Source organism: Mauremys reevesii, linkage group 2, assembly GCF_016161935.1.
Source record: "Mauremys reevesii isolate NIE-2019 linkage group 2, ASM1616193v1, whole genome shotgun sequence".
Lineage (NCBI taxonomy): Eukaryota > Metazoa > Chordata > Testudines > Geoemydidae > Mauremys > Mauremys reevesii.
Window position 1 is genome coordinate 117,845,109 of NC_052624.1, and position 23,979 is coordinate 117,869,087.

General features: G+C 44.8%; 1 protein-coding gene across 5 annotated transcripts in view; it reads left to right on the forward strand.

Annotated features, from left to right (window-relative positions):
* The window catches only part of ELP2 (elongator acetyltransferase complex subunit 2), a 100,824-nt gene that overhangs the window by 18,983 nt on the left and 57,862 nt on the right, over positions 1–23,979 (forward strand). For all 5 annotated transcript variants that reach the window (XM_039524785.1, XM_039524783.1, XM_039524786.1 and 2 more), the window contains one exon: positions 21,525–21,589. In XM_039524785.1, coding sequence (XP_039380719.1) covers positions 21,525–21,589 — 65 coding nt within the window. The remainder of the gene's footprint in view (positions 1–21,524; positions 21,590–23,979) is intronic.

The following is a 23,979-nucleotide window of genomic DNA, read 5'->3' on the forward strand; positions in this document are numbered from 1 at the left end:
TATTCGGGTGAAGTTCCAACAAACATGATTCCAGTTTCCTCTCTGTGTCCCCCTTCCCAGCTCTGACACCACAGAGCCTTGCCTATGTCCCTGTTCCCATTTTTCCCTCCACTCCCTTAGCAAAACATGATTCCAATTCCCCCACCCCCATTCCGTGTTCCCATTCCCCCCCTTACTTCCTGATTGACTGCAGACTGGATAGTAAACTTGAGTTCTGCTTAGCTGTACCTTAACCAATCATTTTACTGAAATTTAACTAACCAATCCTAACATATTGTAACATAATTATTTAACCAATTATATCCCACCGCCTTAATTGGTTTACAACCAACAAAATTAATTATACAGCAGACAGAAACAATCACAGAACCAGACAGAGATTATACAGACAAACAATAGGGAAGTGGAGACTACAGTAATAAAACAATACACAAATGAGGATTTTACATCCCAGCTATTGATAAGTGAGTTTTTGCCAGACAGGATGCTGTCAAACTAAGTTTCCTTTTACATCGTCTAGGCTCTTCCCTTTCTCTGGAGGTGATAGGCATATCAGGACAGGATTGTATTCCTAACAGCCCCATAGCACCTTATTTTAATGTAACTAGTTTGAAATGTGAGGATGTGACCTTTCACTTCCCAGTTTATGGCTGCCTCTGCTGCTTAGCTGAATGCCTTAGCCTAAGAACAGGGCTCAGACTGTCACAGTAAGAAAAGGCCCTTACACAGACAGACAGTGGTTTTGATTCTTTCTTTTATACCTCTATAACTACCTTAGTAATAAGAATACACCTAAATTCTTAAAGTATAGGCCTTTGCAGACAGGCCTGAATATCTATATCCTAACACCGGGTAACAGCATGGAGGCATTGGCCGTCCTGCAGACCTGGGTTCCAGTCCTATTCCTGCAGAACCTTACATCGCACCCCCTTCAGGGGTGCCCATATGGCATTGTTGGACCAGGGTGTTTTTATGAAAGGTCAGGTGCATAGACGTGGTCAGGTGGTTCCCAGGACCATTCTTTAGGGCCATAGTCTTTCCAGTCGATGAGATACCATAGTGTGCCCCAATTTATCTTGGAGTCCAGCACTTCATGGACTACATACTCTTTGTAGTCCAGGACATGTACCGGTGCGGGAGAAGGTTGGGTTTAGTGGAGAATGGATCTCCATGTAGGGTTTCAGGAGCGACATGTGGAAGACAGGGTGTAACTCGAGGGATCTAGACAGGCAGAGTTTGAAGGTAGCTGATTTGTTACCTGATTTGGTATGGCCTGAGGAACTGTGGTCCAGTTTGCAGGATGCCCTGTCCGTGCAGAGTTGTTCTGTGGAAAGTTGCGCCCCTTGGCATACTGAAAAAGTTGGCCATTGACAGTCTGATATTACTGTAGGCTTTCTTTGCTTCCTCAAGGGAGCCTCTTACCACTTCTTGGACCTGGTGAATCGGTTGAATCCAGTCAGTGACCTGCTGGGTTTGGGGAAGTTGTAGGTAATGCTGGGTGAATCTGAGGGTGAAAACATGTTGTACATGCAAATTCCGCATAGGACAGGAGTGCGGACCTGTAGCTCTGGTGATAATTGACAAAGCATTGTAAGTAGTGTACTAATATTTGGTTTACCCTCTCTGATTGGCCATCTGTCTGTGGGTGGTACACTAAAGAGATGTAAGTGTGGGCTCCAAGTAGCTGTAGGGCCTTGCATTGGGAGTGTGATATGAACTGTGGGCCTTGATCTGAAATAACCTGGTCCAAGAGCCCCTGGAGGTGGATGATATATTTCACGAGGAGCTGAGCTGTTTCTTTGCAGAAAGGTAGGTGAATGCAGAGGATGAAATGTGCCATTTTGGTAAATTGGTTCACAACAGTTGTGATTACCGTGTGGCCACTGGACTCGGAGTTGGACAATAAAATACAGGGCAATCATAGAATATCAGGGTTGGAAGGGACCTCAGGAGGTCATCTAGTACAACCCCCTGCTCAAAGCAGGACCAAACCCAACTAACGATGGCTCCCCAGGGCCTGGGCAGGAGAATCCTCAAGAGTTTGTGCCTTGGTATGTTGATACTTGCATACAAGTCACAGGAGTTGACTTAAGCCTGTATCACAGCTTGCGTTTGGCATTACCAGAAGAAACAGGAGGGTTGGTGATAAGTTATAAGGTGACTGAAATACCCTGCTACAGGAGTGTCGGTGTCCCAAATGCATCACCTCTGTTGTGGGAAGCTCCTGAGGGACATGTGTGTCCAGTCACATGTATTAACTCACCCCATGTGTCATGATGTCCCTTGTCCTTAGCTCTATGGGAAAGATCACCTTCCTTGAAGCCAAATGGATTAGGGTTAGATCTTGGTGAAAGGCAGCATTCAGTAAATTGTGAGGCTTGAGAATGGAAGGCAGCTTCTGGCTAGGCATGTCTTGGACTACATAATAATTACGACTTTTGGAATAGTTCATTGACCTTACCATTTTTGGCCTCTGGGCAGTAGGTGATGGTGAAGTTGAAGCGGGAGAAGACTACAACTCATCTGAGTTACCTCTGGTTCAGTGCGGTGGCTTTGTGTAGATATTCAAGGTTTATGTGGTCCGTATAGACCTGTACTAGATGTTGCATTCCTTGGGGGTAATGATGCCACTCCTCAAAAGTGGCTTAGATTGCCAGGAGTTCCTTGTCCAAGATCTCATCATTTTGTTCATTGGTTTTGAGTTTCCAGGACAAATAGGTGTACAGATGAAATGACTCTTTGGGACCATATGTGTGACAGAGCACTGCCCTGATTGTCACATTTGATGCATCAGCTTCCATGATAAAGGCTTGTGTGGGGTCTGGGTGTACCAGGACAGGAGCAGTGGTGAAGATGAGTTTGTCGTTTGAATGCTTGCTGGGGCTTTGGAGGACCAAATAAATCTGACATTTTTATAAATGAGCATGGTCACAGGTGCTAATTGCCCTGAAAAGTCTGTGATGAAACACCAATAGTGAAGCCTAAGAAGCAGGTTTACTGAGGCCTTGGCCAATTGCAAATGGTCTCCACCTTTTTTTGATCCTTCCTGGGGATAGAATAAACCCTAGGAACTCCGTGTAGAGTTGATCAAAAACACATTTTTCCCATTTTGCATAGACTGTGTCGACTTTTCTTTTAGGTCGGCCCTAACGTGGTGAGTGCTTCTTGGGATTCTCTGAGGAGATGAGTATCTCATTGGGATATAAGATATTTCTGGGATATCTTGGACCAATATGTTGTCTTTAAGAAAATACTGGGAGGTTGCAGGGCATTCTTCAGTTCAAGTGGCATCACTAAATGCTCAGAGTCACTGTAGTGGGTACGGAATGCAGTCCTCCATTCATCCCCTGCCCAAATACATATTAGTTTAGTAAAGAGCCGAGCAGATCTAATGCAGTCTAACAGTTCAAGTATTAAAGGTAAGGAATATTGGTTCCTGATCATCATTTGGTTCAAGGACCAATAGTCCACGGGATCAGAGCCCCAGTAGGAGATTGGTGCATAAGCACTTGACCAGGTTCCCTTGGAAGTATGTGCATAGGATAGCCAATTCAGGTGTGACTATTGCGTGGATTTGACTATATGGAGCCCTCGCCCCAGACTGCAGATTTGTGGAGCAGTTGTAGTTCCGGCATGGAGGCAGGGTGTCCATGTTCTTCTCAAAGGTCCATGGTATCTTGGTCTGCCCGGGTCTGAAGACTTGTTGCTAGCCATGTATAGGCAGACCCATTGACAGAATTCAGAGGGGAAGCTGATTTTTTTTTTATTCCCACGAGAGGGTCTGAGGATTGTGGAGAGCCAACAACATTATATTGAGAATCAGTGGCGAAGTGATCTTGCCGAATTGCAGCATCTCTCTGTGTCCTTCGATGATGGCTTCCAAAGATGTGATCTCTTTCACCACTGGGGTTGAGGACAGGAGGAACACTTCTGTTGTATTAATGAGGTGTAGGGTGCAGTGTTTTATCAGTGTTCGTAGGGCTCGAGCTATAGTGTCATCTTTAAAGTTATTGGCAGCACCTGAATTTTAAGGGCCCACTGTGCGGATATGTGTCAGATCTTGCCCAGAATGCATAGTTATAATCATATCATGAAGGTGTGGTGAGGACCTGTGTGGCGAGAGCATATCTCAGTCAGGACTTGCAGGATTGTCCTGGGGTATAACACCTTGGTCATGTGTTGGCTGGCTCCTAACTGCTTCAGTTACTTTCAACAGCAGTAGCAGATGGACCAGGAAGCTCACTGGTTCCTCTAACCTGGATTTGTCAGCACATTGCATCCGCAAAGGTGGTGATGCCTTAGTTTTGATAGATTTCAGTTAGTTCTTTTAACTAATGATCTTGATTCAGTTCCTTTCTTCTGATATGTTGGAACCGAAGGCAAAGAAACTGGGGTTTAAGAGTTGTGCCTTTTACCCTGCCAATTTTCTTGCTTCTAATGGAGATATGTATTATTTTGGTTTATTTGAGGAAGGTCATTCACCTTGTTGCTTTACGTACAGCCCTGTTACTCTGAGGGCCAGAAAGGAGCATCAGAATCTATAATTGCAGGGAGAGTGGCCTTAATTCCAACTCCTAAGGAGACTAAAAAGACTAGCCAACTTCCAGCTCACTCATCCGCTTCTTCGATTGAGCCAAACTGAAGGTGCTGTTCACTATGAATCCTCAAATATTGGATCTGACCAAGCATAAACTTTTGGCCTCACAGGTATATACCTCTACTGAAAGAGCAAATTTCAGGGATCCAGTATTTCTGAGTCTGCATACTCAAGTGCAAAAGCATCCCCATGAAAAGTCTGAGCTCAAAAATCAGAACAACAGCAAAGAGGGTATAAAGGGCCAGTATCATCCTGCCCTGAATTGGTTCCAGGCTTGAAAACTCATCAGAAGCCTGATAAAACACCTGATGCTTCCTTAGAGCCACTGGTTCCTATTGAATCCATGGTTACAGTGGTGACTTAGGTTCACAGTGAACACTTGGAACACTGTCATTTAGTTACTCTCATGCAACACCAGATACGTTATCTTTGGTGATTTAGGGTAAAGGAAAGAAGTATAATGTGGTGGGTCTGGTTCCTCTTCCTTCTCCCCCTCCTTCAGAAAATAAAAATAAAAATGTAAGTTTAAAACATTTTCTTACCTATGCAGACCTCTCTGGAGATATGAGAACCTCCCCGTAGGACCTGCTGCTTGTTCGCCATGGAAATGTGTCACACAGTTTTGAGCTTTTTGCTTAACCAGGTTGCTGCTGTTGCCTTGGAAACTGCCTTAGATTGACACTGATCTGCAATCAGGCTACTACTGGCCTGATACTTTTCCTTGTCATTGCCCTACCAGAAAATGGATCAGGGAACCTCTCATAACTGACCATTCTCTTATAGATCTGGCATTTCAATTGGTATGCACAACTTGGTAATCTGTATTGCAATTAATTTAACTGCATCGTCTCATCCCACCTTCCAAAAAGAAGAGTGCTACTTGTCAGTAGTCAAGAATTGGAATTTGCAAAGGCTACTTGAAGAAATAAAGGTTACTCAGCCATACAGAGTTTTCATTGAGATGGATTCTGCACATTCACACTCCTCACCCACCTTTCCTTTTTTTCCTCAGTCCTAATTTCAGTTTCAGACTTGAGGAGGTAGTGGTAAGAATTAAGGCAGTTGGCACCCCCCCCCCCGCCCATTGTCCTGCCCTTAGTATGGGGGCACAAAAGTGCTCTAGTGGGCACTGCCACTAGTATGGTCAGCTGATCCAAGCTGTACCCTTGCACAACGTGAGAGAGAATAGACCGAGTTCATCTTGAAGAACTCAAATTATAGAGAATCACCTATATTTATTTTTTTAAAAGGAAATTTCAGGCCCTCAAGATTGTGGAGGAGAGCATGAAAACTTGAGTATTCCAGTCAAGGTGTGTATGTGTTCCATGCACCTGAGATTGGAAGATATTTTTCCTAGCCATGTCCATGAATCCATGTCTCTGCCCTTGTGCCCTGAACCGAGGGCATATGGAGCAGGTGTCCACTTCTCCAGTTCCTTTCTGCTGCCTGTGGTCCTTGGAGCTCAACTCATACTTTCACAAAACATTATTCCTTAGATCTAGCATTTAGATTGGTATGCACAATTTGGTAATCTGTATTTCAATCAATTTAACTGCATCTCCTCATCCCACCTTCTGAAAAGAAAAGTACTTCCTCAGTGTTCACAGCTTTAGCTGGAATTCCTGTTAAAAAAGTTTGATATTAATAGTTTTCAGTTTAGATAGTGTAGTTCTAGTAGTACAGAGGCCTGGAGAAAAACCCGACCTACCCCAGCAACCCCTATACAGGGTTGCCTAGCATACCCAAGACCTCAGGATTCAAGATCTGCATGGCCTGCCTTCCTGGTCATCGACTTCCACGACACATCTCTCTATCTGCCTTCTAAGTATAATATCTGATGGTTCTTTTCTTGGCAAACTTGTCAAGCCTGTGACTTCAGATGTAGAAGATTCCTGATGGATCATTCCATGAGACCGCAGTCCAACCCTCACCCATCCGACCTCCCTGTGCATTGCACAGAAGCATTAAGTATCCCTTCAAGCAGCTGGTCTCAGGCTCAGGGATTGCTCAGGGTAGATAAAGACTCTTCCAAACACAGCCTACATTAGGTGGCAGGAGCAAACTCTCACAAAAAATGTGAAAAATCTCCCTCAAAGTCTTCAAGTACCGGACTTCTTCTTTGACACTCTCAAAGTTGGCTGAGACTCCACTCACTGGTCCACGTGGGTCAGGAGCTCACAAAAGGCATGGTACCAGTTTCTTGACACTGAAAACCACAAATGTCACAAAGCCATCCACAGCCAAATGGACAGCACCATCCTTGATATTGGTGAGGAAAAGAAGACAGTGGACATTTCCTACACCGACAGTACCTATGCTCAAAGAAAAGGAATGATCAGTACCGAAAACAGCTAATCTCTGCAGGCCCAGAATCAATAATACTGTCAGATCTGGTCTAACCAAGGATGTCCCTGTAACTTTGGTTAGCCACTGTCTGGTACCATTGACCAGCCAAGGAATAATGAGACCACCAGTACCAACAGCCCAGCCCACTGACAGAAGCCTCATTCTCCTTCAGTGAGTCCAGAATCAAGGAGAGGGCTTCACCAGCCTTATCAAGGTGGAAGATCAGCCCTGATAGCATCTCCAAGATATCATGGGCACCTTCCCACTCTCACAGGTAGGACTACCTGACTTGGGATTGATGGTATCCTCCTCCAAGGGGACCATCCCATGAGTCCTTGCACTGGCCTTATTTGGGTCCCTGGGATCTGTATGAGACATCCCAAATATGTGAGGTCTCAGTGGGAATCAGGACAGGCTTTTTTATCTGGGGAAGAACCTCAATCTGCCCAGGATCACTCTGAGGAAGAGGAGCAATCAGCACAGCCAGAACCACTCACTTCTGTAGGATTATCATTGTTCTCACCAGATGAGGCAGTCACTCCTGCCTTGTCATTACCACACAATGATTATGACCTCTTGAGAATTGCATGCACTCTCTAGATTCCCCTGGAGGAAATACAGGGCACCCTTATAAGCTGCTGGATATCCTCCACAGTGCTACTCCCAGTAATGTGGCACTGCCTATTAATGAGGCCACTTTAGAACTGGCTGAAACAGTCTAGCATACTCCAGCCACTTCTGCTCCCACTCTGAAAAGAACAGAGAATAAATATTCTGTATCATGGAAAGGGACGGAATACTTATTTTCACTCCTTGCTCCATACTCTTTTCAGTGGTGCAGGCTGTCATTGAAAGGAACAAGCAACTACCAACCCAGATCTAAACCCCCCAGATGAGGCTAAATGTCTAGACCTTTTGGGGAGGAAGAACTTCACTTTGGCAAGTTTAACAGTTCTGGATAGCGAAGTACCAACCTTTAATATCAAAGTTTGAGTTTATTAATTACAGTAAGTTCTCTGAATTCACTAAGAAACTGACTTGAGGATAAACTTCAGCTCCAAGCAATCATTGATAAAGGTAAATTTGCCAGCCTGATTGGCCCTTCAGGCTTTGTGTGTGCAGCAGATACAGCCTCCTGCTCAATGGCAATATCCATCCTTCTCAAGGAAGTTCAATTCACTGTGAGGATCTGCCTTTTGAGGGCAATGATCTATTTAGCAAGAGAATGAATGAATCGTTAAATATGTATCAGATTCCAAGGCCATCTAGTCTGACCTCTTATATCACACAGGTCTTGCCCATAACAGAACTTCCTTAAAATTATTTCTAGAGTGTATATTTTAGAAGGACATCCAATTTTGATTTAAAAATGGTCAGTGATGGAGAATTCACCATGGTAAATTGTTCCAAAATGGTTAATTACTCTCTCCATTAAAAATTTGTACCTTATTTCTGGTCTGAACTTGTCTAGCTTCAACTTCCAGCCATTGGATTGTGGTATGTCTTTCTCTGCTAGACTGAAGAGCCCATTATTGAATGTTTGTTCCCCATGTAGGTACTTCTGGACTATAATGAAGTCACCCCTTAACCTTCTCTTTGTTAAGTTAAATAGATTGAGCTACTTGAGTTTATAAGGCATGTTTTCTAATCCTTTGATCATTCTTGTGTCTCTTCTTTGAACTCTCTCCAATTTTTCAATATTCTTTTTCAATTGTGGTCATCAGAACTGTACATACTATTCCATTGGTGGTAGCACCAGTGCCAAATGCAGAGATAAAATAACTTCTCTACTCCTACTCTAGATTCCGTTGTTTATGCATTCCAGGATTGCATTGGCTCCTTTGGCCAAGTGTCTCACTGGTATCTCATGTTCAGCTGATTATCCACAATGACCTCCAAATCGTCAAGAGTCACTGCTTCCCAGTATAGAGTTCCCCAACCTATAAGTATGACCCTGCATTCTTTGTTACTAAATGTACACATTTACCTTTAGCCATAGTAAAATGCATATTATTTGCTTGTGCCTAGTTTGCCAAGTGATCCAGATCTCTCTGTATCAGTGACCTGTCCTCTTCATTATTTACCACTCCACCAATTTGTCATCTCATCTGCAAACTTTATCAGTGACTGTTTTATATTTTCATTCAGGACATTGATGCGGGGGAGGGATAGCTCAGTAGTTTGAACATTGGCCTGCTAAACCCAGGGTTGTGAGTTCAGTCCTTGAGGAGGCCATTTAGGGAACTGGGGTAAAATTCTGTCTGGGGATTGGTCCTGCTTTGAGCAGGGGGTTGGACTAGATGACCTCCTGAGGTCCCTTCCAACCCTAATATTCTATGATTCTATGATAAGTGTTAATTAGTGTAGGGCTAAGAACTGATGATCCCTGTTGGTCCATGCTGGAGAAGCACCCACTCAGTGACCATTCGCCATTAACAATTACATTTTGAGACCTATCAGTTAGCCAGTTTTTAATCCATAACTATGTGTGTGTATGCCATGTTAATTTTATATTCTAATTTAGTCAAATGATACCAAGTCAAACACCCTACAGAAGTCTATTACTTCAACAACCTGCATCAACCAAACAAACTAGTAATCTCATTAAAAAAAATTAAGTTAGTTTGATAGGATCTATATTCCATAAACCCATGTTCATTTGCACTAATTACATTACCTTCATTTAATTCTTTATTAATAGAGTCCTATGTCAGCTGCTCCATTATCTTGCCCTTTTTCAAAACTGGCACAACATTTAGCTTTCAGTGCTCCAGGACTTACTGAAAATCAAAATTAATGGTCCAGCAGGCTCCTCAGGCAGTTATCTGGACCTGCTGATTTAAAAATGTCTGACTCTGGTAGCTTCTGTTTAACATCCTCTAGAGATACTAGTGAAATGAAAAGAGTGTAATCACCATGTGATGAGACTATACGGTCTGTTTTTCCCCCAACGTTGTTATTGCTCCTCTACAGGGTTCTGACTTTGCTTACTTGGTAGGAAAACAGGATAACTCTGTGTGTGTGTGTGTGTGTGTATGAAGGGTTACGTTTGTCCCGTCCCCACCCACAAAAAGTTTGATCAGCCACCTGCTTACTAAGTTGGGTAGGCTGCCTGGATAAACATGTACTTGGACCCAGCAAGAATCCCAATTGCACATAAATGTCCTGGAACTTTGGGCAATGCAGAAAGTCTGCAAACAATTCCTACTGTTTATTCAGACCCTGGACGTTCAAGTCATGTCAGATAACGATAGCACTTTATTATATCAGTGAATTGGGAGGAGCAGTGAATTCTTTGTACAGAAGCTCTTAGTATCTGGAACTGCATCTACCATCAAGTCACCATTTTGGCAGTGCTCTTTCCGAGAGTGGCTGACATCGCAGCAGACATTTCTCCAGAGACAATGAGTAGGAACTACATAACTCAGTGGTACAGAGCATATTCAAACAGTGGGATTCCAATGGTGAGATCTCTTTGCATCCTCAAAAAAACAATAAATGCCCAGTCTACTGCTCCAGAGTGTCTCTGGGACACATTTCTGTACAGTGGATGAAGTTGTTGATGTACACATTCCTATACCATCCCTCTCTTACCTCAAGTCTTGAGGAAAACAAGACAAAGTCGGTAATCCTACTTGCTCCTCAGTGGCTGAGGCAGTTCTGGTTCACCAGCTTTTTCCAGATCCCCACTATTCTGGACTGCCTTCTCTCTAAAAAGGTCAGAATTGCCTATCAGCTTCTTGCAAGTGCATGGTGGAAGCTATTAGCGTCTTTCACCCTCCAGTGGACAGCCCACATTTGCTCTTTGCACATCCTACTTGAGCATGGTTTCTCAAGGCACTTGTCAGAACCCTTTTTCTGGTAGTGAAACCTACCCTGATATGGAATCTCAATCTAGTCCTGTCAGCATTTATGAAAGCTCCATTTGAACCTTTAGTCTCATGTTCCTTTGTTCATCTGTCTATGAAGGTTGCCTTTCTGGTTGCAAGAACCACAGCCAGAAAGGCAGCTGAGCTGGAGGCCCTGTATGGCAAACCTGCCCTACAAGGTTTTTCATAAGGACAGAGTTTCCCTGAGAGGTTGCTTCCTAAATTAATCTCTAGAATAATGTTGGAATTCCATCTGAAGCAGGTCATCCGTTGACCTGTCTTTTTTTAATCTGAAGTGCCATGCCACCAGAGGCGATGGGAAGCTACACACTTCTTGGATGTCAATCAAGCTTTGGCATTTCCCTGCAGAGGACAAAACCCTTCTGGAAATCCCCTAAACTATTTGTCTCCTTTGTTTCCCTTCTCATACATTCAGAAATATCCTGTCAGAGACTTTCCTAATGGATTTCGGTCTGCAACCTGCTATGGTAGGAGTTGATAGCAACCCCTCTCTTGCAAGGTATAAAGGCCCACTTCACCAGAATCCAGACTACATTGGTAGCTTTGCTTTGAGATGTCCCGCTCCTAGAAATCTATAAAGCAGCAGTCCGGGGCTCTGTGTACACTTTTACTAGGCATTGTGCCCAGATACAAGCTTCTATAGCAAATATATCCTTCAGTGGAGCAGTCCTCTAACCTGTGGCACAGCATAGTTCCTTGTACCCTCCTTCTCAATGAATATTGCTTCTGAATCACCTTGAGTGGAATACATATAGAGTGTGAAATATGGTTATTTATCTTGTGGAGTAACTGGAATTCTTTGAGATGTGTAGTTCCTATTTGTATTCCACTACCTGCCCTGCTTCCCTTTTGTTGCAGATCCTTCCAAAGGCTGTGATAGAGCAGGCCATGAATGCTCACAAAATTGTGGTTGGAGTGCGGGAGGGGGTGAGGGCTCTGGTTGGGGGTGCGGGCTCTGGGGTGGGGCTGGGGATAAGGAGTTTGGGGTGTAGGAGGGTGCTCTGTGCTGGGACCGAGGGGTTTGGAGGGTGGGAGGGGGATCAGGGCTGGAGCAGGGGTGCGCAGAAAGGGGTGCAGGTTCCGGCTGGGGGTGCGGGCTCTGGGGTGGGGCTGGGGATGAGAGGTTTGGGGTGCAGAAGTGTGCTTCAGGCTGGAATCGAGGGGTTTAGAGAGCAGGAGGGGGATCAGGGCTGGGGCAGGGGTTTGGGGCATAGGGAGAGGCTCAGGGGTGCAGGCTCCGAGTGGCGCTTACCTCAAGCAGCTCCCGGAAGCAGTGGCATGTCCCTGCTCTGGTTCCTACCCGGAGGCACGACCAGGTGGCTCTGCACGCTGCCCCATCGGCAGATACCGCCCCGTAGCTCCCACTGGGGGGCTTAGGAGCCGCGGGGCCATGCTGAGGCTTCCAGGAGCCACATAGAGCAGCCCCCGACCCAACGCTCCATCCAGAGTGGGCTGAGCCACGTGATGCAGCCCCCGACCCAGTGTCCCGGCAGGAGCACCGTAGTAGAGCAAGCCCCAGACCCTGCTCCCCAGCAGGAACTCGCAGGCTGGCTTAAAACAGCTCGCTGGCTTAAAACAGCTCGCAGGCTGGATCCGGCCCGTGGACCGTAGTTTGCCCACCCCTGGCATAGTCCAATGGACACTGGTAGCAGAAATCTTCCTGTCTAAGGTTCAAGGAGCACATGTGCACCTTGAGTGGAATAAACATAGGAAGCACGCGTCTTGAAGAGCTCCAGTTACTAGATAAGGTAAATAACCACATTACAGTAATGGGCGGCATATAAAATATCTGAGCACCTACCAGTATTTAAAAGAAGTAGCGAGTGCGTTGTTAGTATGAATGCAGGTGTTTCTGAAATACTAGGAAAATAAGCCAGAGAGAGAAGCCCTCCCAAAATCGCCCTGAATGTTCAGTGGGGAAGAGATTCTTTGATAAGATAATTAAAATGTCAGCCATTTTGCATGGTGAGAAGAAGCTGCCAGCAGATATTCTTTCCTCAGGTGAATAAGGTATAAACTACCTTCTGGCCATGCATGTAAGGAACTGCATCAGGGCATGGTTAGGAATATGCTGTATAACTGCTGCATTAAGACAGCAATCCAACAGTGCCCAGCATAGCACAGAACATGTATGAATAGGTCCCTACCAAATTCATGGCTTATTTTGGTTAATTTCACAGCCACAGGGTCTTAAAATTGGTCAATTTAACGATTTCAGATGTTTTCATCTTAAATTTCACGGTGTTGTAACCATGGGGGTCCTGATCCAAAAGGGTATTGTGTGTGGGGTGTGTGTGTGGTCCTAAAGCTGTTGTATGGGGGTTGCAGGATTGTCATACTCACTTCTGCAGCGTTTCCTGCAGCTGGAGGAGGCTCCCGGAGGTAGAGGTAGGTCCGATCTCCCCAGTGTTGTTGGGAGTGTCCCAACTGGGGGCTCCTAGCTGCTAGTCAGGGCCAGTGGTGGATTAACGTATGGGACCTGTCTGTGCCCAGGGGCCCCGGACAGTATGAAAAATGGGTGCCCTAGCCCTGGCAGGAGCCACAGGTGGAAGCCCCGAGCACCAGCAGGAGCTGAGGAGTGGGGAAGGGAGGCAGAAGCCCCAAACTTGGGCAGCCCGGAGCCCAGGCAGGAGCCCTCGGGAACCACAGCCCTGAGCCTGTGCACACCGAGCTCTGGCTGGAGCCCTGGGGCAGGGTGTGTGTGTGTGTGTGTGTGTGTGTCCGTGTCCTCCTCAAGCCCAGGCAGGAGCTGCGGGGGGTGGCAACTCCGAGTCCTGGCTGAAGCCTGGGTGCCCCTACCCCTGGCAGGAGCCATCGGGGGTGGAGAGGGAGAAAAGGGAGCAGCAGCCCTGGAACTCGGGTGTCCCGAGCTTGTGCAGGAGCTGCGGGGAGGTGGGGGTGGCGGCAGCTCTGAGCCTGGACAGGAGCCACCGGGGGTGGAAGCCCTGAGTCCTGGCTGGAGACTGGCTGCCCCTAGCCCCGGCAGGAACCATGGGGTGTGGGAGTGGCAGCCCCGAAACTTGGGTGTCCTGAGCCCGGGCAGGAGCTGCAGGTGGTGGCAGCCCCGAGTCCCAGCTGGTGCCTGGGCGCGACTAGCCCAGGCAGGAGCTGAGGAGGGAGGGAGAGCGGCAGCCCAGGCAGTAGCCATGGGGTGTCCTGAGCCCGGGCAGGAGCTGTGGTGGGTGGAAGCCCCAAGTCCGAGCTGGTGCCTGGGTGTGACTAGCCCAGGCAGGAGCTGAGGAGGGAGGGAGAGCGGCAGCCCAGGCAGTAGCCATGGGGTGTCCTGAGCCCGGGCAGGAGCTGTGGTGGGTGGAAGCCCCAAGTCCGAGCTGGTGCCTGGGTGTGACTAGCCCAGGCAGGAGCTCAGGAGGGAGGGAGAGCAGGAGCCATGGGGGAGAGGGAATGGAAGCCTCAGAGCTTGTAGGCCCTGAGCCCCGTCAGGAACAGTGCGCTTGTGGGGGCGGAAGCCCTGGAACTAGGACACCCTGAGCCCAGGCAGAAGCCACGGGGAGCTGCAGTCTGGAGCCCAGCTCTGGGGCTTCTGCAGCACATAAGTGAGGGTGTACCATCCTCTTCTGTGCTGCCAGTGGAGGTGGGTCTGACCTCTCCCCATAACAGTCATGCAGGGGAAGGACAAGTCCTGTCCCTCCCCAGCCTGGCTGATTTTGGGGCGATCAGATTTCATGGGGCAGGGCTTATTTCATGGTCCATGACACATTTTTTACAGCTGTGAAATTGGTAGGGCCCTGTATATGACACACTTAATGAGACAAATATAGGCATATTCATAGCTGTCTAGTTTGTGTTATTTAACTCTGACAGTTATTTTTACTGTAATGCCTTCGGAGCAGACAAGTCAGTTTGTTTGGTTTATGAAGTTTTCAAATCTTCTAGAACTGTATACAAAAATACATTGTGCAGTTTGAAAATGCTGTCATACCGTGAAGGCAGTGCAATATGAAAAGCAGTATTTCCATTTTCACTCTGAATAATTTTAACTCAATAGATATTTTTTCCTTAGATGTGTGAGTAGGTAGGTGGTTGTTGACATTAAGTTTACAAGGCTGGAAAATTACAATAAATTCTTGTGACCTGTAGTTTGAAATAATAAAGGGTCTGTGCTGCATATCAGTCAGGATAATGCTGTCTTAAAATTCATGCTGTGAAGCAATAGATTAGTTCTTTGTTTATTATGGTGGTGTACATATTAGAAATTCTTTTTGTAGTACCCTAGGGGAATATATCAGTATAGCACTGTGTACATAAATGAGAAGTAATGATTCACACTTCAAGATTTAAAATAAAGCTTGCAAATCTATATAAATAGTTTAAAAATGAAACTCAGAATTTACTGTGCTCAGTCTTAAAATCAGCCCTGTCTAAAGATGATACTCCATGTAAGGCTTAATCTTGAAATGTAAATAACTAGATATTAAACATTTTGCTTTATTATAAAGGTACCCTTTTGTTTCCATAGTTAAGGCTGAGTTTAAGTTTGTATTTAAGGCAGGGAACCATCATTGTTATGTGGAAATGATATAGCATATCTTCCACAGCTTAAAGGTAAAGAATGAATTTTCATATAAATCTGTTAAGTGAGGTATAAGCATTTTAAAATATCCCAAAAATTCTAAAAAGGGGACAAGTCTATTATTTTTAAAGCCAATGGATAAAGAAATTCTTCGTTTTTTGTTTTTGTTTTTTTGTGTGGGTATAGGCATGTGAAAACTGACTTGCCTCTAGACCAGGGGTCCGCAGCCTTTCAGAAGTGGTGTGCCGAGTTTTCATTTATTCACTCTAATTTATGGTTTCGCGTGCCAGTAAAACCATTTAATCTTTTTAGAAGATCTCTTTCTATAAGTCTATAATATATAACTAAACTATTGTTATATGTAAAGTAAATAAGGTTTCAGAAGCTTCATTTAAAATTAAATTAAAATGCAGAGCCCCTCTGGACCTGTGGCCAGGACCCGGGCAGTGTGAGTGCCACTGAAAATCAGCTTGTGTGCTGCCTTCGGCACGTGTGCCATAGGTTGCCTACCTTCGTAGAACCGTTTGGCATCGTTTCTATCAGCAAACTTCTGGATTTCATCTGCTTTGGCACTCAACCAGGAGTCCTGCATCTTACGAAGCTTGCTCTGTACGGTCCTGCGAATGTTGTTGAAGGCATTTTTCTTAGCTGTTGACTACGGGTCGTTCTGATGAGCACGGTGAAGGCGGTGCTTTTCAGCAAGTAAAGTCTTGATCTCTTCGTTGTTTTCATCAAACCAGTCCTGCTGTTTCCTGTGTGAGGGTCCAAGAACCTTTAGTGCAGAAAAGTGCACAATATTTCGGAAGCGTTCCCAGTTCCTCTCAACGTTTTCCTCTAATTGCAGCTCTGAGAGTTGGTTGTCGAGATCTTCTACTAGTGAAGCTGCTGTGTTGGGGTTCCTCAGTTTACTGACGTTGATCTTTTTCATCACAGCTTTTTTTCCCTGCGGACGTCTCTTTGGCTTGATGTGAAGGCTTAATTTAGAGATAAGTCTATGATCAGTCCAACAGTCAGCACTTGGCATGGCCTTAGTCACCCTTACATCCTGTCTGTCTTTCCTCCGCACGATGACATAATCAATGAGATGCCAGTGCTTGGAACGTGGGTGCATCCAGGACGTCTTTTTGCGAGTGGGCAGGCGGAAGATGGTATTGGTGATGATCAGATCATGAGCCGCACATGTCTTCAATAGTAGTAGGCCATTGCTGTTGGATTTGCCGATTCCATTTTTTCCAATGACGTCATCCCAGGCAGAGTGATCGGATCCTACTCTCGCGTTAAAATCGCCAAGTAGAATCAGCCTGTCGGTGCGCTTCACGGATTAAAACTTGTCCTTTACTTCATCCGGATTCGTCATTGTGGGTGCGTAAGCGCTGATTAGTATAATTCGCTTTCCTCTCGGTAGTGGAAGATGCAGTGTCATGAGTCGATCGTTCATGCCCTTGGGAAAACTGTCCGCAAACTTGCCAAGATGATTCTTAACCGCAAAGCCAACTCCAGATTCACGACGTTCGTCACTGCTACGTCCACACCAGAAGAATGTGTAACCACCTCCTGTTTCTGTGAGCTGACCTTCGTTGGCTAGACGAGTTTCACACAGGGCCGCAATATCGATGTTAAATCTTGCGAGCTCTCTGGCGACCAGAGCTGCTGTTCTTTCTGGTCGATCTGCTGAGGGGTTGTCTTGAAGCGTCCGTACATTCCATGTACCAATAATGAGTGGTGTCACCTTGCATTTTGTTGTTTGAGATTTTGTTATTCGACCGCATAAGATGGGATCCCCTCCAGCTGCGGTAAGCTGGCCAGGGATCTATGAAGCCAACAATGTTTAGGGCACCTTTTCTAGCCCCTTCCTCTTACTACGGAGGTGAGCAGTGCAGTCCTAAAGAGGGCTGCTCAGTCACTCAGGTAGACGCCGAATCCAGCTGTTGCTTCGGTCAGCAAGAAGACGACCATTAGACCTGAGCCGCCTGTGTGCAGGTCCGCGGCTACAGCTCCCAGTGTATCCACACCTGCTGCTTCGTCGCTCGCCCATCGCCACAGGACTTTAAAGTTTACGGGAATTGGAGGGATGTCAAGACTTGCGCGTGAATTGGACTAAAGTGAGGGAGAGGTGCGCATAGTCAGCCTCACTCTCTCTTCCCAGATTCCATCTTGCTCCAATGGCAGGACAAAAGTCGAGACGGTTGGAGATGGGCTGGGCACAGTGGTTGACCAGGGCGTCTTTCGCGTCTTGCCGTGTTCTTAGCGTACCACGTCGCTTGCAGAAACCGTTCGTAGAAACGGTTCTACGAAGCCCTTAGATCCTTGTACGGACCTCGGCCTTCAGGGAGTTCCCCTCTACTGGACTTAGATGGTGCAACTCTCATTACTGAGAAGACTCTGATTCTACAGCGTTGGGCTGAGCATTTCCAATCCGTACTGAACCGCCCTTCTTCCATCAATAATGAGACGATTGACAGAATGCCCCAGGCGGATATTAATTACAGCCTGGACGTTCCACCATCAGAGACTGAAACCCTACAGGCCATCAGTCAGCTGTCTAGTGGCAAGGCCTCAGGATCTGATGCGATTCCAGTGGAAATCTATAAGGATGGTGGTGCAATGCTTGTTGACAAACTCACTCAGCTGTTCCAGTCCTTCTGGAATCAAGGGTCCATTCCTCAGGAATTGAAAGATGCGTCCATCGTACACCTCTACAAGAGGAAAGGAAATCGAAAAGTCTGTGATAATCATAGAGGAATATCACTGCTTTCTAGCGCAGGTAAGATTCTTGCACGAGTGTTGCTGAATCGCCTGATTGACCACCTGGAATAGGGTTTACTACCTGAGACACAGTGTGGCTTCCGCAAAGAGCGTGGCACTGTGGACATGATCTTCGCAGTTCGGCAGCTCCAAGAGAAGTGTCAAGAGCAGACTTCTGAGGATCCGGTGGTAGGATAAGGTGCCAGATACAGAAGTCCTCTCCAGAGCAGACCTGCCGTCAGTTTACACTCTGCTTATGAAAGCCCAGACACGCTGGGCAGGCCATGTTGTAAGGATGCCAGACCACCGCATCCCCAAACAGCTCTTTTATGGTGAGCTGTCTCAAGGAAAGCGATCGCACGGGGGACAAAAGAAGCGATACAAACACACGCTGAAATCCTCTCTTAAGTCCCTGGATATTGACATCACCTCCTGGGAAACTCTGGCACAAGACCGATCGACATGGCGTACGCTGATCCACCAAGGCTGCCAGACATCTGAAGCCAGAAGGATAACAATAGCACAAGAGAAGCGAGCACTCCGTAAAGCCAGAGCTGTAAATGTTGTAACAGTGGTGCCCACACATGTCTGCCCGACATGTGGCAGAACATTTCGTGCCCGTATTGGCCTTATCAGCCACCTGCGGACGCACTGTGGACAGCTCACAACCTGCTAGATGTCAAGGTCTTCTTTGAAAACGATGGACGAACATACATACCCCTGCTCTAGACTGTATCAAAAACTCAGGCATGCGATAATGAAAAATTATTAATTTGTTAATTTTTGAATACTAGTTATAAATGTTTTGGTCTGTGCTGCAATGATTAAGGTTCAAATCTATCATTATGATCCAAAGTCTTGTTTAAAAAAAAAAAAAAAAAAAAGGAAGTTCTCACTATGTTGGTGGTAGAGGAAACCTTGAAAACTTGAATAGCATGTAGACTGGTGCAGTTAGTTGTGTTGTCTGCTTGAATCCACCTTTTTTATCTGCTATTCTGATATGTTCAAAGAATCCTAATACATTAGAGAGGCATCTAGCGGTTTGTCCTTATATTATCATTTGTGTTATAATTCTGTTTTTAATTATTTCAGTCAGTTTAGTTGGTGTGGTACAAAATTTAGTAACATGTTACTTGCAGGATTACCCTACTACTCTTTTCTAAGACATGTCCATTTTCTACATTCTGATCTCCTAGTACAGTAGCTGATTTTAATGAGTGAATACTTTTGCTAGCATCTCAGAACTCTTTGATGGATAACATCTGGGCCTGCTGACTCATTGCTCCTTAACTCATCAGCCAGTTCCAGCACCTTTGCCTTTAACATCTCAGTCTCTGACAGTTCTTCATTGTTATTACTTGAAAAGAGTAAGGTTGTGCTTGGTGTTTCCCTATTGTAATTTGTAATGACTGATACAAAGAAATCATTTGGCTTCTCTGCAATGTTATCCTCAGACATTACTTCCTTAACTCCCTATTCCAGCAGATTTACACATTCTTTTGTCGTCTTCCTGCTTCTCATAATTTTAACAAATGTCTTATTTTTATACCTTTAGCTACTTGTGCTTCATATCTATCTTCACCCTCCCACTCTCCTTGAATATTACTTGATGTAACTTATGCATCTTGATGTAACTTATGCATTATGGGTTGGCCTTCCATTTTCTGAAGGCTCAAATAAGGTCTTCAATCTTACTGCTTAGTCATATTGGTTTTCTACTTGTCTTCCTAGTTCCTTTTTTTAAATTAAGGGATCAAGTCCAACGTTTGTGTAGTTGAGGAGGTATATGACGAATACATTTCTACAAACTTCCCAGAAATAATAATGCTTGGTGTCACAGTTCAGGGCAACTGTTCCTGTATTTCCCTTTCTGTGGTTCAGCAAGGACGTCAACTTTTAGGCTTCTGGCTCTCCGCTGTCACTTCTCTGGGAGAGAGATGCACATCTCTCTCCCTCCTGACCAGTGGAATTCCAGGCAGCCCAGTTTCTTACCTATACTGTGTTATTCACAGCAAGCTAGGCTGCCTAGACCAGGGGTTTTCACAACAAATTTTGGTGGCCTCGGAGTGTGGCCATCAACTTTCACTGGTGGCCGCACTGACACTTTTTCCTAAAATATTTAATTAACTTTAGGAAAAACAATTAAATATGCACAGATACACATCCAAATAATTGTAATTTATATGTGTAGGGTTTTTTGGCAGACTCAGTAATAAAAATAACGCTGCCTCCCCCTTCAGGAGTGATATTTGTATATTTGTTAATATCACAGCACACTTAGTAACTACCTGGGAGGCTATAAAAAGTAATAAGTGATATTAACAAATATACAAGTATCACTTTTCACAGATAGCTAGTAAGTCTGCTGTGAAAAGTGATACTTGCATGTTTGTAAATATCACTTTTCTCAGCAAACCCTACACCCATTAAGCTCTGGATGGGGGGGAGGGAGGTTGAAGGGGCAGGCATCAGGGGCCAGAGGCGATGGTGGGATGGATGTGGCGCTGGGGAGGCAGCGGGGGCCCGGGGCAATGATGGGGATGGATGCAGGCTGTGGGAAGCAGTGGGGGCCAGGGGCAATAGGGATGGATGATGAATCCCACTGTCACGTGGCCAGCTCCCGGGCCTGGTGTCTGCTGTCATGCAGCCAGAGCCTGGTGCTGGGGACAGGACTGCGTGCCCGGAGCCAGGGATCAGAGCCTGCTGCCGCACAGCCAGAGCTGTGGGTCAGCGCCTGGGGCCAATGCCTTCTGAGCCAGCACTTACTGCTGTGCGGCCTGGGCCAGGGGTTGGCACCCAGGGCCTGCTCCCACCACTGTGTGGCTGGAGCCCAGGAACAGAGCTGCTGCCATGCAGCTGGGCCAGGGGATCGGCGCTAAGTTCAATGTCTGTTAGCCAAGATTGTCAGGGACACAGATCCATGCTTGGCATGTTTGTAAACATCTGACTGCTAGAAGCTGGGACTGGATGACAGGGCTTGATAAAAGTGTCCTGTTCTGTTCACTCCTTCTGATGCATCTGCTACTGGTCACTGTCAGAAGATAGCATACTGGACTAAAGGGACCACTGGTCTGACCCAGTATGGCCATTATTTATAGCGTGTAAGATCTCCCAAAGATATTGCAGGAAATTGCCATATCTGTCACAACTGGACTTACTAGAGGTACATTGGAGACCTAAATTAGAGGTACGTGTCCTTCAGCTTCTCAATATTTGTAGCAGATACTATATATCTACAAGAACTTCCATTTTAGATGCTTTTAAATAAGTCTTTTACTACTTTGAAGTTCCATTATATTATTCAGTTATATTTATGGTTTTATCTTGTGCCCGTTTTTTCTTTTAACAAAGATCACATAATGCTAAAGTTACAAGATTTAATAACAAACACTTAATTTTTTCTCTTTTTTTGCAGTACCAATATTAGCTTGTGGTGGCGATGACTGCAAAATTAGTTTGTATATTCAACAGAATGGGCAGGTAATTATTGCTTCATATCCTGTCTTAAGTAAAATACTCATTCTTTTCTGCTTCATTTCTTTTGATGTGTGCTGCTATTCTTTTTGGCTTCTTCTATAACTGTTATCTCTCCCTGGATAGCCATCACATAATAAAAGCTTTATTTAAATTCTGTTTCAGGTATTTAGTTTTCCTGCATAGCTAATAACGGATGACACCAAGAAGGCTGAGGTGTTTAATGCCTATTCTGGTTCTGTCTTAACTAAAACAGTATTAAGTGTGCTAAGCATCTGGTCACAACTAATAACAAGGGGCAAGTAACAATCCAGAATAGGGGGAAAAAGTGTAAGGTCTGATGAAATTCACCCTAGGGTACTTAAAGAACTAGTTGAAACAATTCTCAGAACTTTTAACAATTATCTTCAATAACTCATGGAAGATGGGTGAGGTCCCAGAGGACAGGAGAAGGACAAACATAGCACCTATATTTAAAAAGGGGAATAGAGAGAACCTGGAAATTTATAGACGTGAATCTAGCTTAGATGCCTGGAAAGACAGTGGAACAAATTATTAGACAGTTTGTAAGCACTTAGAGGATAACAGGGTGATAAGGAATAGACAACATGGATTTTTCGGGAACAAATCATGCCACACCAACCTAATTTCCTTCTTTGACAGGTTACTGTCCTAGTGCATAGGAGAGAAATGGTAGATGTCGTACCTTGATTTTAGTGAAGCTTTTGACACAGTCCAGTATGACATTCTCATAAACAAACTAGGAAAATGTGGTCTAGGGAACTTGCTCTAAGGTGGGGGCACAACTGGTTGGAAAACCATGCTAATTAAAAAGTTTTATTAATGGTTCTCTGTGAAAGCGAGAGGACTTATTTAGTGGGGTGCTGCAGGGGTCTGTCTTGATCTGATGCTAGTCAATATTTTCATTAATGACTTGAAAAATGGAGTGGAGAGTATACTTACAAAATTTGCAGATGGCACCAAGCTGGGAGAGGTTGCATGCATTTTGGAGAACAGGATTAGAAAATGGTCTGAAATCAAGAAGATGAAATTCAATAAAGACAATTGCAAAGGACTACACTTAAAAAATGCAACATACAACTAAAAATGTAGAATAACTGGCTAGGTGGGTAGTATTGCTGAAAAGCATCTGGTGATTATAGTGGATGAGAAACTGAACATGAGCCAAAAGTGTGGTGCAGTTGCAAAAAAAACCTAATGTCATTCTGGGGTTTATTAGCAGGAGTGTCATATGTAAGACACAGAAGGTAATTGTTCCACTTTACTTGGCAGTGGTGAGGTCTCAGTTGGAGTATTGTAGCCAGTTCTCAGTGCAATACTTTAAGGAAAGATGTGGACAAATTCGAGAGAGTCCAGAGGTGACCATAAAAAATGAAAAAAGACTTAGAAAGCCTGACCTATGAGGAAAGGTTAAAAAAAATGGGCATGTTTAGTCTTGAGAAGAGACTGAGGGAGGACCTGATAACACTCTTCAAATATATTGAGGGCTGTTATAAAGAGCATGGAGATGAGTTGTCCTACCTTTAGTGGACTTGGAGAAGAAGTGTAATGGGCTTAATATATAGAGCAAAGGAGATTTAGATTATATATTAGGAAAAAGCTTCTTACTATAAGAATAGGTAAGCACTGGAATGGGTTACCAAGGAAGGTTGTGGAAACCCTATAATTGGAGGTTTTTAAGGACAGGTTGGACAAACACCTCTCAGAGATAGTCTAAGGTCCTGCCTTTGCACAGGGGGGATGGACTAAAATGACCTCTTGAGGTCCCTTCCAGCTCTATATTTCTATGATTTCTTATCATAGAAAAACAGATATGTCAGTTTCACACATGGAAATCTCAGTTTTTTTTAAATATTTCTCTCTATGAAAAGGAAACCTACCTCAGTCCAACAACTGAACTAGAGTAATTATGCATCTCTTTCCTTAAGGCGTATCCATGCATTTAGAATATTTTAAAATAACTACCTCAACTGAAAATGTAAATATCGTAGTCTAATTGTAATTACATTATTACTCTTTTTGGAATTAGGCATTTCCCATGAAAAGTACTGTGTGTCATTTGGAACATGGAAACTTTTAATTTTTCATACAGTTAACTATCAAAAGTATTCAAATGAGGATATGGGATGGAGCTCTAATAGTGCATCTGAATTTTTAGCTCCTGTCAAAACTTAAAAATGTTTGTGTCCCTCTGGCTTTTGGAAACTTTTTTTTAAATTTCTTCCATTGGCAAGTCATTCTGGCAAGGTCTCCTAAACATGTGGTGATGATTTTTTATATATCTGTTGTGATAGGCATTAGAGACTAAATAAAAAATGTTTCTCTGATATGCACAACTTACAGTCTGAGGCCTTGTTTACAATAAATTCAGACCT